Raw genomic sequence first — 19,012 nt, forward strand, 5'->3', positions numbered from 1 at the left:
TTTGTTGGGTCAACAGTGGAGCTTCTTTTCTGTGCCCGTCAACTCTGGTGTTCTCGGAATGGTCAGTTTCTATTTCTTTCTCCTCCAGTGATATCAACTCATCCACCAGGCACTGCATCAGCTCATCTGTAAGAGGTTCGTCCTCTTCTTCATCCCCATATGTCTGAAATAGAGGCAGGCGTGTTCGCTCCTTTGTGCTTGATGTCCAGCTGTTGACTTTTCCCTGTGCAGACCATTCTTGTGAACTAATAAAGTCTGGACTTTGATTACATTCAGTGTTCGGATCAACCTTCACCTCAGGTTCTTCATGGACTTCCTGATTGCTCCCTGTGAGCTGAGTGGAGGCTTTCCTTTTCTCAGCAGAAGTGCCAAGATATTTTCCTTGCAACTGATTACCAAGCATAGGGGCCAGGGAGCTAGATTGAGATAGAGCTTCTTGAATTATTGATAATACATGCGCTTTTAGTGTTTGATCTTCACTTTCAGTAGCCTCTATTTCTTCATTTACCTCAACAGATGATATAACCTCTGGCTTCCTTGTGCTGCTGGCATGGTTTGGATTGGAAAATGATTCAGTGTTGTCTATTTTCAAAGACAGTACATTGCAAGGCTGTCCTGTGGCTACAGTCTCCCTATTTCTTTTCGGTTTATTCTTATCAGCCTGTTTCTTTTTCTTTCTCTCCACTTTCTTGGGACACCTGTTCTTGAAGTTTTGGATCTGGTCCTTGATTGGTGGAGCTGACTGCACCTGCCTCTCTCTGTCAGAGGACCTTGCCACTCTGAGTTTGTCATACAGCGGGGTTGCGAACATCTCAAAGATGGCCGGCCCATTGTCTCCGTGCATGATCTCGTGAAACATGTCATTGTACGTTACATAATCCACAGCTGATTTGGCCTTGGGTGGTCCTACAATCTCCGTATTGGGGAGGTGTTTGGTCCTATTCTGGTCCTTTTGGTTGAGTTGCTTTTGACTTTGTGACCTTATATTACTCAGACGTTTCTTGTCAGCACTACCCCTTCTGGGCTTTACTGACTCCGTAACTCGTTTTCGAGTGCTTGCTTGTGCTGTGTGTGTGTGAATACCTTTAGACATATTTTTGTTGACTAAATCAGATATTCCATCTTGACACTTTACATGGAATGGAACGGTTGGATTTTTCCTACTCTGTTTTTTACATGCCAAGACATTAAAAGAATTATTAGTTTGGAAAGGAGTGCTTCCCTTTCTGTCTTTCTTTCTTAACATCTGACTGTTGGGTCCAAGCACATGTTCGTCCTTTGACAATATGATATTTACAGTTGGAACAAGAAGAGGCCCAGTACTAACTCCCACACCATGTGAGTTTTCAATTTTGACTTCATCCACTGGAGTGTCCCCAGTTGTGGAATGTGACTTTGAATGTGATTGCTCTGCCCTGCATGCCTCTGATGAAGGATTTTCAAAGCAGACAACCTTCTGCTTAGCATGTGCCTCATCTGCATAGTCAATCTGAGGGTCTTTGTCACCCTGTGCTATTTCAGTGTTAACGTCTGTATGCTGAAATTCACAGTTTTCCTTGTCAAACAGAGATATGACACAAACACCTTCCTCAAACATCACACCAGTAGACTCACCATACAGACTGGGTTGTCCTGGGTTTGCTGCACACTCAAACACACATGAGTCCTGATAATCCACCAGGCTCTCTTGATCACAATTGTCCCTATTAGTGTCCTCTCTACCCAGTGGCCCTTGTCTACCACTGGTACAGCTTCCTTCTCTATCCTCTCTGGCTGCCTTTTCTGTCTTGCCTGAGGGGTCAGAAGATGGAGGAAATAATCCAATAGGTTTGAGTGGACGTGGTGCGCTAAGAAATGATACTTGAGGGATATCTCTGCACCCTCTCTTCAATGGAGCCAAAGTTCTTGGAGTCCTGATTTTCCCTGAATCTGGAGAACCCTGTAAGACATTTTTCTTAAATATAAATATCAGTCATCACTGATAACCTTCAGTGGAAAACATTTTTCAGGAGTTAATAATTACCTTCTGACCCCATTCATCAGTCTCTTTGAAGTTTGTCAATCCTGCAAATAATATAGATGACTTTTCACATGTGGAACAACTGGTTCCTAAAATGTTATCTATGAACACCGTCACTGAACATTTTGGGCTGCTCAACATGAAAAAGATTTACGTACGATTGTGAATGTTAGTCCGCACTTGTAGAAGGGAACTTGCACCAAGGAAAGGCTCCATGATGGTTGGTGCAGACCGGCTAAGCAGCGATGACTGTGGAGCCGGGGAGGCTGGAGGAACAGGCTTGGTGCTCATGTCTGTCCAGCTTGCAGCTGATATGCCATTGGGCTCTGTATTCCGCAGCATAGTGGTATTCATAATATCTAACTTCGGAAGAAGTTTCGTTCGACTGAGGGGAAACAGTGAAGAAGAGAGTTCAGATATTCAAATAAACCAGAGGTAGAAATGTTCTCTCTGTTAATGGGAATCTACTATTTCTATACAAGCCAGTCTAATATTTTCCTCTTAATGTTCATGATGCCGTGCCATCTGATTATTTTCATTACATCCTTAACTCCAACAGACAATTTGTCTAAAAGGGTCTGAGAAACTGCGCATCTAGGCAGCAAATTGATCGTCATATATTACTGTTTTCTCATCAGAATTGCGGATCTTCAATTAAATTTGAATATATATTTAATTTTAAGTTGACTCTGACGTCATTGTAGTCACAATAGACAAAGGACTTGTAGATACAAAGGACAATTTTACCTACAAAAGAAGTAAACTACAGTCTGGTCCAAAATATGTCATTACTTTGTCAAAATATGTCACTTTGTCATGACATTATTTACGTATTATCTTTTAGCGTGAGGTAAAATATGACAAAACTACCAACTACCTCACAGTACTTTTTATCCAGTATTTTGGTTCAATAACAAACCCAAACTCTTCATTATATTCAAGCATGCTGCGTACTGTAACCTGTTCATTCATGCTCAAGGCAGTCCAGAGGAACTTGGCATTACAAAACAGCAATACAGAGGAGCAGTGAGCTCCTTTCAGCAACAAGAGATCAACAAACAAAGGTCTGTTTCACCCACGAGTCTCTCCCCCTGTGCCCCTGACTCTGCCCTCTTCAGCTCTTCTGTACACTGTTCTGGGATAATAGCTCACCTTTGAAACAGGGACAGGCATGAGGGTCAGGTAACAGGATATTTCTGTCCTGTGTTTGTCAAAACCAACACTGAACAGTGCACAACACTGTAAATAACAGCATCTCGTTTGTTAAGAAATTAAAAAATCCTGAGTGGATCACGCTGCCTCTTCAGTAATTTTCACCTTTTGAGTGTGAGCTTCAGTGTTGGTTTTGAGAATTTTTTTCTGTTTGGAGCCTACGCACCACCACTAGTATTATAGCCTAAAATGTGCGGATTCATTCTTGCATAATGAGCCTGTGTTTGTGGCACAGTAAAAATAGGATGCAATGCATCGCAACATTTTCTAACAGCCTGATGATGACTTTCCTGTTTATTCTGTGTTTGCTGTTGACTCTTGTGGGTGTGTTTGGGGTGTGTTACTACTGTTTGTGTTTGTAACTTGTTTCTTGTGAGTTGACCCACCTGTTCTCCTTCCTCCCAACCTGGTCAGCATGTCTCATCTCCCTTGGTGTGCCCGGGCTACTCCTGGTAAACTTCGGGATCTTCTTATCTGTGGGACAAGTAACACAGGCTCAAGTTTTAGGTCAGGTCAACAGGGATGACAATGATCACTTCAGTCGTGGCTGTTCAGGTACTGAATCTTGCACATAATCTTAACGGGATACAAACTTGACTAATAATATGAGAAGAATATATTACCTGAGAAAATTACTACTATTTATAATTAAGCGCGCTACAAATTGACATTAGACCTCATCTCAAGTAATAAAATGTAGTTTGAGGTACCTTAGAAAGTGTAAAGACTAAAAAGTATTCTACAATTTATTCTTACATCTTAAAACATACTGTAAATGACATAGGCATACATCAATTCAACAACCAGGATTAGATACTTGAAAGTTTTATGATCTTTTATCATCTTATCACATGAGCATAGTGCAATCTGTTACTAAGCATTACTTACGGTGACTGACAAAGAGCAGATAAACACCACATCTGCTACCTGTTGCCCAACCTGCTTGTCCGGAGGATGAATGGTCAGTGTTCAGTTACACTCACAACTCACAGAGACACTGTGTTCCCTGCCTCACAGCTACTCGTTTCAGTGTGACAGGAGTCAAGCAGGCTCTCTCTACCTCCCGTGTCTGCTGACCCCAGGGGGGGGGGAGGAGTGCTTTAACTCACCGGGAAGGACCCAATCAGCTAAGACGGACACACCCCTCCTCTTTGTCCCTGACCATCTGCAAGATGGTCTGTATAGGGTGGGTTTGGTTATATAGTAGCTGAGCAAATGACAGGGATGTGTGTGTGGGGGTGCTTACCTTGACTGTTTATTTGGTGCTGTTCTGACAGGGGCCCACCATCCAAACACTGAAGTTGACTCTGTAGGAAAGAATGTTGTGTTGTTGAGTAACAAGTATGCCATTGCTAACTGACAATTATCAGGCACTGTAGCATGCATTATGACTCCTTCATTATAGACTTCTTAAAGACGGATTAACTTGAATCTTAATTGAATTGATTATCTTACAATATTAGAAAAACTTGTCTGTTATGTAATACAAATTTACAGAGATACATAGATTTTGGGCATCACCAAAATGAGATGAGAATCATTCAGACATGAAAACCTTTTTGAAAACACTTGGGCTTTAACTCCAACTTAGGCAGTAGATAAAACTTTGTGAAACTAATAATTCAACTACAGATGTGTTACACTGAATTCCACCTCAGCCAGTCAGCCATTATTCAGTCACCCTTACAGAAATAGGTTTCTGGCAAACAGTTGTGGTTAACTTTTGGCAATGTTGCAGCAAATTTGCAGCAATGTCATATGTAAATTAGGTGGCACTGGTACAACATTGGCAAACCTGGCAATGTTTTCTAGTGAACTCATTTGTTTCCCACAAATCACCCACAAGTTTGCTGCAAATCTGCCACAAACATTTCATTTTTGAAAGGCTTTTCGGACACAATTTCATTTTATATTCTGTACAAGCTTACAAACTGACAAACACTGTGAGTGCATTTTCCTCATGATTAAACGCTGGAATAAGCCATAAACAAGAGTTGATGCCTTACCTCAGAAATGCCAGATGTCTGCTCAAGGACACCACAGGGCGTGAAGCAACATGAGATACTCTCATAGGATTCCTCATGATTCACCATCTCCAAGGTCAGGTAAATGACTGCTATATGACAGAAGGGGTGATACTGTTTAAATCAAAAGACAGAGACAGCAGTGTGTAGCACCTGGAATTCCTGTTATCTCACAGTACCTTGCCGGTGGTGGGCATCCATTATCATCTGCACCAGCTCCTCTCTCAATAAGCACTTAATGTCATAGGTGTACTGCAGTGCGGAGTAACCCCTATGGTCACATACCTCCAGGTGACTGGGATAAGGAGACAAGAGAGATTCTAAATGACAGAATGGGGAATAAAGGACACAACCATTTATGGTAATATGTAGCTATGCCCTGTATGTTTTACTTACGCAGAAGCGGTCAGTAGCTCCTTCACTACTCCCAGTGGATTGTGTTCCCACGGTAGACGTCTGTCCAGACTTTCAAAAAGGTCAACATCTCTCACAGCTAGCATGAGAGGGGTTAGCCCATCCCTGTTTGGTGCATTTACGTCCACACACTTGTTCTGAGCCTTGGAGAGACACATTAATGTGACAACTAGAAATGTTTCACCAGTAACAGAATCACCACAGATTACAATGTGAGTAATTTAGTCAACTAAAGAAAGTACTGTAGGCCTATTTCTACAAATATATATATATTTCAATATAAGATTCCCTAAAGATGCAAAATGCCAGTAAACTAAAATGGTTTGCCTTGCCATGTCTGATACCATTATTAGCATCATACGTAGAAACAGACAGAGCAGGCGAGATAACAAAGTGTTTGAGCTTTATCTCGTACCAGCCAGTGCTGCAGCAGGTGAAGGTTCCCCTGCCAGCAGGCCTGTCGGAGTTGTGCCTGGGGATGCAGCGGCCTGAACATGGCCAACAGCAGCTCCTCTTGGAGCTCGGGATGGCACACATGCATAGCTGTCTGGTTGCTCTGGTTACACAGCGTGACATCGGCTGCATGCTCCAGAAGGGTGTGCATTATCTGGCATGTACAAAACAATAATATGACATGTTACCACCATCACAACACTGAACAAGTGCAGTATACAATACTTAATTCTTTATCTTTTTGGTTAATTAAGTCATCATTGCTGTTTTGAGGTGACGTCATTTGACATTGACCTTACTTGATTAAAAGACCCAAACAACAATAGGGAAAAAAACCCTCATTTCCCGGTTGGCCCAAGCAATTCTAGACAGTCAGGTGCTTGTTTTGTTACCAAAGCCCCATGGATTCATTGTTATACAGATTATGTAATTAATTCCCTAATGTACATAAGTCATGTATATAGCGACTTTAACAGCCACAAATTATAAATTCATTCTACTGTATTCACATCAAATGGTTTAAGTTTGATTTCACATTTTTTCCCATGAATTAAAAGATTACATATGGCTACTACACAAGCACACTCACTTTTACTTACACACACACTCTCACTCTCTCTTACACACACACACACCCACAGACACACTCACTTTTACCACCAAACACTAAGAGCTATCAGACCACTATCCATTTCCATCCAATTTCCCAACAACCCACTGCTTTTTATTAGTGCAGCTGCCACTGGGCTGTAGATCCATTCCCAGATAAGCCCATTTTACCCATCTCTCCCTCGGCACCCCTTACCCTGTGCAGGCCCCTCTGGCAGGCACTGATAAGCGGCGTGGAGCTCTCTGCATTGTGTGGACGGTCCACCTCCTCCCAGTGCCCGAGCTCCAGCCACGAGACCACCGCCTCCAAGTCCTCCTTCAGATCCATCTTCAAAGAGCTGTTGTCCCTCTGTGACTTCGTGCTAAGATAACGCTCTGTGGTGCGGTGAACACAGCAGGAGTCGGAACCTTTAGTCTTCCAAATTTTGAGTCACACAAGGCTTATTCTGTGATCTCATGCTCTGCTAGATTCTTGATGAAGAGCTACACTTGTGCACTGATGATGTTACACCTGCTCTATTGTTTGTTTAATCTATGACCTCATCAGCCTAATATATGCTGGACCTGTTTATGTAGTCTAAGCTTGTTGTCATGAGTCTCAGGTGAATGGGACAATCCCCAACAGGGCACATTCACAAGGGGGGCCCAGCAGACTATCTGATAGTAATTTTCCACAATGAAACACAGTGTTCAGATTCTTTGCAATGTGGCTTTGACTGAATGAGCAAACTTGAATGGCTTAACAGTGACATTAGTGAAAGCATTGCACACGGTTTAATGATTGACAACTGAACATACACGCTTGCAAAATAAGTTTAAAAACATTCTTTATGAGTGTTTTTTTCTCTTTACAACTATGTGCAAAAGCATTAAGGTCAGGTTAAGTTCAGCTAAAAAATGTTTTGTCAGGTTAGAAGGCACTCACCTTCTGTCTTCTATCAATCACGTGGCATCTTGCCTCATGAAACTTCCAGAATATTCAAACTTGAGCTTATCCTGCACATTTAAAACGACACATAGTATGACTAGGAATCCAGCATTTTACATTGCGGTTTACACCTGGAATGTCAAACAGCCTCCAGCAGTCATCTGTTCTATTTTCTCCTACAGAGTTTACATTCCGTTGCCAAGGAGATAGCCGAGCAGACAGACCATGAAACAAACGACCCTCTGATTTGGTGAAGTTACTTATTAAGGCCGCCTCGTACAGGTTATTTTCCAAATGTTTTAGTTTGTCAAATATGTTGATGGTTTTAGTTAGGCTCATTTAGGCTGTTATGAATGCTTAATTGTAAACTCAGCACAAGCAACAGGATGTATGCTTAAAATAACAAACTAACTGTAGGCTATTATTTGTTTGTTTGTCCACCTGAATGTGTCTATAGAGGGGTGCATAAGTAGGCCTAACCAGACGCAAAGAATAAACAGGACTAACAACTTACAAAATGAAATATTTATTGTGAAAACTTTCAAATATACAGTATGTTTTAACTACCTTGCTGCAATAAAGTGCCACCAAAGTTACATTATTTAAAAAGCTTAAACAAGCAGTTCAGTTTACAAAAGTGCCAATATAATTTAGATTTATGGAACATATTAAATAGTTAAACAACTTAACACAGTTACAAATCTGATGTGTATCTCAATTTCAAATGAATTATTTTAGCTTTTCTCATGTTTAATGTTTTCAACATTAATTAAATTGTAACATCAACAACACCATTTTGCTTTGGAGTTTTGTCACATTGAAGAATCCATCCTTCATCCTTACTGATAAAACTCGGAGACTGTGTGACTTATCTTCTGATGAAGATATCGTGTTTGCTGTCTCTGTGTCCTCAAAATCTCATATTCAAAGTAAGGAATCTGTTGTAAGATAAAAACATCTTTATGATTAAAACCACTCTAAATTAAAAGAGTTGCCAACCACAGTCTTTACACAAACGTATCTCACCTGTATCACCACAAAGCCCAGCTTTTGGAGATGTCTCATCTTTGTGACCTCCTTGCCCAAAAGGTGGTGTGTATTTGTGCAGAATCGGTCAGGCCCATTCAAACAAAGGGCAATTCTGCAGGAAGATTCCAACACCTTCACTTTACCTCACTTCCAAAGTGCAGTATTATCCACTCATTAAAATGTGGTATGGCCTGTTTGTTAAATCTTTAGACATTATACATACATGCATATGGGTTTGCTTTTGCCATAGTGATGGACATTACCTTTTGTGGGTCTGATCCCATTGTGTGAGAGGCAAAATCAGGCCTTCTTCATCTAAGCAGATCTCCACATCTGAAATAACACAATCAAAACAAACAGTTCTGTTAACTGTAATGGCAGGAAAGAAGGAATTGATGCTTCTAAATCATTAGGAATTTAGATAGTTTCTGCATGTGTTCATGACCAGTTAGTTGAAAGACATATTAGGCAGACAACACTACAAAAATGTTCAGATATCAGGCCTGTTATAGCAAATATATAGCTGTTTTAGCTCTAATACAGGTCATGACTAGTACAGTACAGATACAGTACTACCGTTCTTCTGTACATTTCCACCTATTTACATTTTTATCTTGTATGATGACTACAGTATAGCAGGGCTTACCAACAGTGTATCCATTTTGTGTGAAAACCCTGGTGGAAAAATAATTCCTTCCACCCAGCACCTTACAAAGAGGACCATGGACCTTTCTGAACAGAAAGCGGTCCAGCGGGCTCTCGAAAAAGTACTCAACTGCTGGGAACTTCTTCATGTGGTAATGATATGGAAGTTTTGGCCCCTAAAGGAAACAACAAGGAAGGAAGCACCAAGCACAAATATTAGAATTTCAGTACAGAACTAAACACACATATATTTACTTTTATGCCTTTATTCAAATAGGGCAATGAAGACTGGCAGGAGGTGAATGGGAGGGAGATAGGGTGGAATCAGGATATGACCGCAGGTTGGAATTGAACCTAGGTCCCCGTAGGCACTTGGACCTGAGTGTGGTACAGACCTCTGAGTGTCTGTTTTCTTTTTTTCCTAATGCAGACTGTTACCAACCTGATAGAAGGTGCACTCCAGCGAGGTGCACATATTGAGCTGTGTGAGCTGTGCTAATGCTTTTTTGTCCAAGCCATGACCTTGCACTGTGGGAAAAAAGAAGGTTTTTTTTTCAGTTACTGTACCTCTTCCATCTCTCACCATAAGGCAATGCAGTGACAAACATTAAAAAGCATGAAGTTGAAATCACACACAAGAACTCTAGTGTAAATGCATTTATATACAGTATGTGCTACAGGATGTTGACCAACATAACACACAAATGACATTAGGTTTTTTTTAGGTAAATTTTTAGGTAAAGGTAAATTTTGCTGCTCTTATTTTTTCATTATATGTGCCCTCTTATTTACTTATTTACTTACTTTTTTGTTTACTTGAATGTTATGTTTGTCTGTGGACTTAAAATTGGTAAAATATGTCTTGTCTCCACCGTGGGATAGTGAGAAACGTAATTTCGATCTCTTTGTATGTCTGGAACATGTGAAGAAATTGACAATAAAGCTGACTTTGACTTTGTTACCTTCTAATCTTTGAAGAAAGGTGGAACTGAAGACTCTGGATACAAAGTTCAGAGGGAACCTCTCCAAGTGGATGCAGGAGTGCAGCATGTTGAGTAGAGTCCGGGGCTGGAACTGAGAGAACCTTGAGGTGAGGATGCTCTCCAACTTCTTGAACATCTCACTGGCACAGCTTGGGAGATAATTCAGTCTTCCCATGGCAACAATTTGCTGGGCAATTTGAGTCGTGCTGTACATCTCTGCATTTTGGACGAATCGCTCGGCGACGGCTTCAAATACAGCGCTGGTGCACCAGCGCACATGTAGACAGTATTCCATTACTGAACTGATAAGGTCTGGATCACATTCTTCTATTCTGTTAACTAGCTGATGCTCAAGGGAATATAGGAATTGTGCATCGTACTGTGATAACCGTGCAAGAGCACGGAGAATCCCACTAAGTTCTGCATCACTAAATGATCCCATGGTAAGAGTGGAGCGCTCTATAAGCCTGGGAATAAGCGTGACAGACTGACCTTCCTGCAACACAGCCAGGGAATGAAGGATGTTGCTAATGGCAGTTGGCGGTAGTCTGTGTGCCAACCTCTCTGTGCACCTGTTCAGTCTTGTCATGAGATGTGGGTGAATGTGTTGGTTCCCAATCAATGCAAAGAAGGTGTAGAGATGAGAAGCATCCAGTGGCGTTAGATCAACATCAACACTATCACTAACTGATTTCAAAACTTCACTGAGAAGAGGTGATGCACCCTCCAAGCTATACACCACCTCCCCAAGAAGGCACAAGTTAGTGATAGACACATCTTCTTCATTGAGTATCCTAAGGCACTCCTTTTTAAGTTTTGATATGAGGCCTGTTGGACTGTCAGGGTCCATGCCGATCTTGACACAGATCCCCATTAAGGTGGCAAGACCAGATATGCTCACGCCGTTAGGGGTGTTCTTTACAATGTTCCACATCTCACTGTCGTTAAAGGACTGAAGAGTCTGAGCACGTCTATTCGCAGGCGAATGTGTTAAGTAGGCTTCACCGGTAGGCAGTGTATTTGACAGTGTGCGATATCTTTCAATTTGATTGATGAAATCGAGACTGTCCTTCTCAGTCACGTTACTGAACTGAAGCGCTTGAGAACCCCTCCCATGTGTCATATGCATGTTACATACATGTACCAGCTGCTTTGTACATAACCCATATGGTTCAGTTCTTTGAATTAACCTCCGACACGCTGAGTTGGAGGTTAACTTACCAACAGTTCTCACAGAGGTTGATATATAAGATATTGAATTCATCGTTGCGGTGAAGTTGCCTAGAATAGAAATAGATTAGCCTACTTCACTGCAGGGTAACAGAATAATGCACTTTAGTTGATGAAAGCAACATAACAGTGATTTTGAAAATGTTGTTTCTCTGATAATGTGATGAACATTTAATGCACATTGTTCCACAAAACTTTGTTAACGTCGCATGCCTCCTGTGTAAAAAAAAAAGACGCTACAGTCTGGTGAGTTAAGGATGAGCAATGAACAAAATACAGAAGTAACAGAATGTGTAAGACTTACCGCGTGTTGCTGTTTGAAACAGGGGAGGCTTGTACACTGGCAAACACACAGCGTTGTCAACTTTCATTGGACGTTTGATAACACGTTGTGTAAGGCATTACATAGCCCATGCTTACATATCCCATTCCATAAGGCTCTGGCCCATTCTTCTCTATGCTGCCCCCTGCCGATGGAATATATAGAACCTTTCATTTTCTCGCTCATCAATCCCACAATGCAACGTAGAGGCAGAAAGTAAACAGTGGAATCCATGATGGCGGCTGACAGTGATGTGAGTGATGTGGCTCTTCTAGTGATATATTACTCTAGTTCTCCTTTATGCATTTATAATGTCACTTTCAATCGATGTCAGTTTAAATATATGATTAAAACTCAATTCCTTCGTCATTGCAGCCCGAGTCGGAAGTGTTTGAGATCACGGACTTCACCACCGCGTCGGAGTGGGAGAGGTAAGATAGGTGGAGAAAATTGTTGAGCTAACCAGCAATCGTTTGCTAACTTGTTACAGTTGTCATACTCTGGCTGCATAGATAACATGGTTTGATAGACAAGCACATTAGTTTTACTATTTGTAGTTTACCAAAATAACGTTACTTGCAGCTTTAAGGCCACGGTTTTACTAGACCGTCATGTGGAAAGTCCAACTGCTAACGTTAATCTGGGATAAATAAAACGGTTCGTTCTTGAACGATATGCTGCGACTGTCCGTGGTTGTCTATCGTTTTATAAGAACTGTCCATTTGCTTATGGGCAAGCAGTTGGCTTCGATCGTTAGTAACAACAAGTTAACAGGATGTCACTAAGTATTTCTACATTGATCTAACGTTAACCAATAACAACAAGCTAGTCAGCAATCTTTCCAGCAATCTGTTCAGTGAGCTAGCAATTAGGTAAATTCCACATAATAACATTGATATATATATAGTTAAGTACCTAGACAGCTGTTCGACGAGGTGTACTGTAATAATGTTGTCTAGTCTGAGCCTGTCTTTATAGGCCAGCATTTCAGGCTTGTTACAAACGCATGGGTACGTCAGACTGTGGTGTCTGCATAGTTGACAGAACAGATATCAGTATTGTCGTGTCAGATAATTTTTTTGTTGTGTGTTCCTGAGTGATCCTTTGCAGCTGTTCAAATATGTGGCTGGCAAAGAGCTTGTGAAATATTCTTTTAAGTATACTCTTTTGATCCCGTGAGGGAAATTTGGTCTCTGCATTTATCCCAATCCGTGAATTAGTGAAACACACACAGCACACAGTGAACACACAGTGAGGTGAACACACTAACCCGGAGCAGTGAACTGCCTGCTACAGCGGCGCTCGGGGAGCAGTGAGGGGTTAGGCGTGGATGTGGGCATGGGAGAGCAGTGCTCAACCACTTCCCCCACCTACTGGATGGCAACCAGCAACCCTTCGGTTACAAGCCTGCAGCCCTAACCAGTAGGCCACGGCTGCCCCAAATGTAATGCAAAGACAGTTGTGCTGAAAACACACTTTCCATGTGTTTCCTTAAGCACCGATGTGGTACCTGTGTTGTTGACAATGTATTGTTGACTCACTACTGGATAATCTGCAAGCCAGTGTAATTAGGCATAGAGAATTTGTACTATGTGTTGTGTGCATCATTTTCCTGATATCCTAATGTAATGAAGGTAAGTATTTGCTGTTTGTGGCAGTCCTGAGAAAAATACACTTTTTTGTAAATATACTTATTTTACTGTATATTTGGAAAAAAAATATTTTTGGCAAGATTAGGAAAGTAGTTTAAGTTGAGTCATGTTTCATCTGTGTTCCAAAGTGCCTGTTGGTGCATCAAATAGAGGCTTGGTTGGAGATGGTTGTGTGTGCATGCTGATGGTCTTTTATATTTTAAGGTTTGTATCAAGAGTGGAGGAAGTCCTAAATGACTGGAAACTCATTGGGAGTGTTGCTGGAAAACCCCCAGAAAAGGTTGGTTAACTTGATGATGGGTCTTTTTTAAATTTGCTTCTTTTGATAAGTTTTTATAGCATTGAGGAATGTCATGGACTGAAACGTTTGCACAGCTCTTTGCACTTTTTGTTGCACCCTTTGCACATTTGTCTGTAGAGTCCTGGATATATACATAAACAAATCTAAAGATGTTTTGAGACTTGTCTGACTTTTTTTGCCCTCTGTATGCGCGTCCATCCTGCCTGTTTTGTAGCATTTCTTGCAATCGAGAGTTTGCATGAAAGAGTGCTGTGTTAACATACAGTCAATATTTGGATGTTATGTCAACAAAGGATCGTGTTTGCATAACCTAACCAGCCACTCTTCACAACTCACACAATAATGCACACTAACTAAAATATAAAGTGACGATGTAGCGGTTTTTCTGAAGGATGCCCATGGGATCATGTTTGATATTTATCAAACCATAGGCATTTATTTGCATGGTGACTGTCTGTCTGTGTCATTCCTCTGTGTCACTTGTCTCCAGGGAGATTATACGAGCGGCACATGGGAGGAGAAGAGTCAGGAGATCAACTTTGCCGATTTCAAATTCTCCATCGCACACAATTATCTTAAGCAGGAGACTCCGGAAAATGAGGGCAAAGAGGAGACGGAGGAAGGTATAGCAGTTCACGAAAGCACAATCATGAGAACAGTTACCCACATCATGATGAGTGATTGGGCCTCTGTACTGGCAACATTAATGGCAGTCAGATGTATAATGCTATTAAATAATGCTCAGTTATAGGATAGTTGGTGAACAAGTCTAGTGATAAGGGTACATTTTGAGAAGAAATACTGTATTTTTGGTCAGCACTTATAGAAGTATACTGCAGTATAGTTTTAGTTTTTTTTTTTATAGAGATGCATATTGTGTGAGGAGAAAGCAAAAGGGTTTATTTTGGAAAGCAAGTAAATGCATTGGGTATGAACATGGTGTCATCGATCAGATAAAATCTAAGCATGCTTTTTGTCAGTTGCTATATGGAGGAAAGATCAGCTACTGTACACATTCGATTACTTATGATAAGTCAGTCAGTGTTTAGACAAGTTAATAAGCTAATAAGCTTATCCATCCCACATTTTCCGTGGTGAGTAGTATATTTTCTGGCTGACAGTCTGATTCCCTCCTTCAAGTTGGAAAAAGTCGTTTTTGATTATTTGCCTCAATAAGATCAATAAGATGTGGTTGCTTGAAACTAGAACCTACTGATAAGGGTCAGCTTTGGATTTTGCCTTGGGATTGTGGAATATGTTAATAGCTCGTGTTAATATTTCACACTATCAGGATTTTTTCTGTGTTACTAAATGTTGTCAGTTATTTGTGGTGAAGCATTGTTTATGTGTTTTTCTTTCTTTCTGAATGAGTATATGACTGCATGGAAGTGCATGGATGTTTGATTGAACGATCGTAAATGTTTATCTGCACGTTTGTCTTTTGACTGTTTTAAGATATGTAAATATTAATGTAGATAAGTAATGCATTCCTTCCAGAAGACAGTGCTGAACTTGTAGGTCGGTCCTTGATCTGTCCTCCATTGTTTTCCTCACAGATGCATACCCTGCGGCCATGCAGGACCTGCTTTGCATGAACAATGACTTCCCTCCCAGAGCCCACTGCCTCGTCCGATGGTGCGAACTCCACTATGAGCCCAAACTGACTTGATTTAAACTGATACAAACCCGTAACCTTTTTCTAGGGGTCATAGCTGGGGGGTGGAGGTCAACTTTGATAAACAATGTAACATTTCAGTGTCCATACCCAAACAGTCTTTTATAATGTGGGGCAAAGACAGAGCACATCAGGTCAGTCCTGAATCTGTTGAATGATGAATTGGGCATGAGGTAACATCATTTGTTTATGTTTGTGTTTGTCTCCAGGTACGGTATGCGTGAGTTTGTTACCATCTCTCCCGGGGCAAACTGCGAGGCGATTATCAGCGAGTCCAAGTGTAATCTGCTCCTCAGCTCAGTATCCATCGCACTAGCGAACACGGGCTGGTAAGCAGCATGGTGCAATTATCATAATGACTATGTCTGAAACAAAAACAAACAAAATCCTGCTTTCTAAGATAGCATTAGGTGGCAGCAAGGCATATCCGAATCAAATATTTCTATAAAATGCTGCCTGCTAAGATGCCTTTGTTTTGCCGAATTTTGCCAGCGTGTGCTGACTTCAATCAAAGATTTTTTAGAATGTCTCTGCTTCATCTCTCACTGATTAGGTCAGCTGTCGGTAGCCTGGCAATAGCGTTCTGTGTTGTTATCCTGCTACACCGTCTGAAACAAAGTTCATAGCTACTATCTTGATGCCTTGACAAGTGACTCGTTAGACAGTTGAAGGCAGTGAGGCAGCAGGCAGCTGCCTTCCGTAACGCACACACCCACAATGTCTTCTGAAGTGGTGCATGTCAGGTCTACATCTTAATGTAGATTGCAGCTAATAAAATGCTTTGGTCCGTTGACTAAATTAACAACTAAGTGGTCAAAATGATAGTGTTAATGTGATAAAGTGGTTGGGCCCTAATTTGAATGATGGGACAAAGTTTGAAGTCTATCAACAAGCCAAGATGCAATTATAGCTATCATGTGTTATGTGGCAGTATAAACTCATCATGAGAAAACATCATTATTTTATTTGCCTCTAGTCCTACTGTACCTTGTTCAAACAAAACCATATCTAACATCCTCGAACAAAACCACATCTTACGTCATTTATGAATGCTGAAGCCTCTTCTCTTGTCATGTCAACATGAACTACCCACTAGTCTGTATAGTTAAAGACTTGCTTAAATTCACTGAAAAGTGTTTCGGAGGCTGTTTTTAGATTATCATACATATCTCAGAATCGGAAAGCCTAGATCTCTTGTGCGTCATAACCCTGTATCAATGGGTTTCAAATAACAAATGTGTGGTGACAAGGGGAGACCTTGCAAGGGTTGTTTATTGCAGATGTGATGTTCAGCATGTGGTTCATTGTTAATTCCTCCGCAGCGATTGCTGTGTGTGCTTGTCTTCCATTTGATTATGTTTTTATCCCTTAAATTAAGGATTTTTAATTAGAAGCAGAGGAGGAGGAGGACGTCAAAGAAACATAGTGTGTCAACTGATAAACAACATCCCAGAAGGAATGATCTGAGACTATTAATGAGCTTAGTGGGAATGAACCTGGCTGGTATATCAATAACGAAAGATTAACAAAGCTCTGAAATTATAGAAGCTTCTTGGAAACCCGCCCCAGAACCATTCATTACAAGTTTGGCTGGCATCCTTTCGGCAGCTTAGATAAGGGGAGTTTCTCTATTCCCCTTGGTGTCTTTGAAGGACACTTAGAGGATATAGAATGCAAATATAAGGCTGCATGTATTGTACAGCATGTGTACATTTGACAGTTATATGCGATGATGATATATGGTATGTTTATATTTATAATAATATTATTATTATTATTATTATTATTTATAATAATATATTGAAAAATGTAGGTGGTTCAGTCTGTGCAACATATGAAGCACCTGGCCAGGTATATTTATTAGGGCCAGCTGCTGTTCATTGACCTTGTACAGGTGGAGCATGCGTCTGAGATCGAGAGTGGGAGAATCTGCTCATCGGGTGGTGTATTTGGCTTAAGGATGACCTTTTTACCCTGGTCAAAGTGAGCATGAAAGTAGTTGAGCTCACTGGGGGAGGAAGACCGAGTTGGTTAGGGACACAGTGCTGGGTGGTTTTTATGTCTGTGATTGTCTGTCTGTCTGTGACAGACTAGTATAAAATACTATTATAAAAACCCAGTGTAAGCCTGGTTTCACAATGTTTTTGAGGTTTTTGTGGTCGAGCCTGCTGGCTTCCAAAGCAACATGCTTTCAATAGGTTGTGACATTTCACTTAGCAACTGAGGCAGAAGATGAAAGCATCGCCCTGGCAACGTGCCCCTGTGTGTCAGCCGATGTCCTTGGGCCGCGCAGGTGGGATCGGGCTGAACATCTGTGCAGCCATTCTGAGTACATGACGCCTGATCTAAAACTTTCCAAACAGCCAAAGGGTCTTAATTTACTTGACAAAAAGGATGTTTATAGGCTGACTGCTATAATATGGAAGTATAAACTGTTTTAAATGTTTTAAAGGTGCATACCGGATATTATTTGTTCTGTATCCTTATTTTAGGCAATTGCTGTTGGTTTTGCATATAATATACAGTAATGCATAACAATACAATAAAATAGGTAAAGCTATTGATGAACAGAATTGCAGTTATATAGCAGTTATGTATCCTCAAATGTGCTTATTGCAAGTCTAGAAACATTTATTTTTGTTGGTGTCAAAAAAACAACAACTATTGCCTGTATTGTTATGTTAATGACTCATAGCTTCCTGCAGACTATATAACCCCACCTGACTGTAATATGTAGATGCTCTTGGAGGGCCTGAGTTTTAGAGGCAATCACGATCTATGCTCGTTTTAGGTGTAGTGGATGTTAGATCAGAAGCATGTCTGCAGTTGATTTCAGTGGAAGGTGTCTAGAGAAAATGGTGTACATAATGCAGAAATAAAGGTCTGTACTGAAAATGCACCCCATGATGATAACCATTTTTTTCAAAGCTACCACTGTAAGGTTGCCACCAGGTGGCAGTGTTGGGCTACATAAGCACAGAGAGACACAACCCTCAATCCTGCCTTTGAATTGCGGTCATCAAATCTCAGTTTGTGAAATGAGTTACAGTGGCCTTGACCAGTTCTTGATGACATGATTCTCTTGCACACATTGGTCAATGTTAGGATGCTGCGGCCGCTATCGTCCTCAGGTTTAACACATCAGACTGCAGACCTGTTCACCGGGCGTGTCCTTTTGTCTCCAGCCAGGTGCCGGTGTTCGTGCAGATCCAGCAGAAATGGCGGCGCATGTACACCGGTGAATGCCAGGGCTCGGGTGTGCGCACCGACTTCGAGATGGTCCACCTTCGCAAGGTCCCCAGCCAGTACAACCATCTCGCCGGACTCCTGGACATCTTCAAATCCAAAATTGTAAGACAAATCACTGTCTGGACACTGTGTAAGCTTAACATGCATTTCTTTTGTGCTGGAGGTTTATGCTAGACTCCTCCCCACCTAGGTCATGGATAAAAATTGAGACATATACACCCCTCTGTCGCAGCAATAATCCATCACTGTTGGTTTATTCACCTGAA

The 19,012-nt window shown here is 41.2% G+C and overlaps 1 protein-coding gene across 1 annotated transcript in view; it reads left to right on the forward strand.

Annotated features, from left to right (window-relative positions):
* Positions 1-12,072: 12,072 nt before the first annotated feature.
* Positions 12,073-19,012, forward strand: part of rab3gap1 (RAB3 GTPase activating protein subunit 1) — a 34,551-nt gene continuing 27,611 nt past the window's right edge. The window contains exons 1-7 of the mRNA XM_076263481.1: positions 12,073-12,122; positions 12,245-12,300; positions 13,726-13,801; positions 14,313-14,445; positions 15,379-15,457; positions 15,707-15,826; positions 18,683-18,848. Coding sequence (XP_076119596.1) covers positions 12,102-12,122; positions 12,245-12,300; positions 13,726-13,801; positions 14,313-14,445; positions 15,379-15,457; positions 15,707-15,826; positions 18,683-18,848 — 651 coding nt within the window. The 5' untranslated portion in view covers positions 12,073-12,101. The remainder of the gene's footprint in view (positions 12,123-12,244; positions 12,301-13,725; positions 13,802-14,312; positions 14,446-15,378; positions 15,458-15,706; positions 15,827-18,682; positions 18,849-19,012) is intronic.

The sequence above is a fragment of the Alosa pseudoharengus genome, unplaced genomic scaffold (assembly GCF_046254945.1).
Source record: "Alosa pseudoharengus isolate Yale_2024_CS ecotype anadromous, Long Island Sound unplaced genomic scaffold, YU_APseudo_1.1 YU_APseudo_1.1_scf_3, whole genome shotgun sequence".
In the NCBI taxonomy this organism is placed as follows: domain Eukaryota; kingdom Metazoa; phylum Chordata; class Actinopteri; order Clupeiformes; family Clupeidae; genus Alosa; species Alosa pseudoharengus.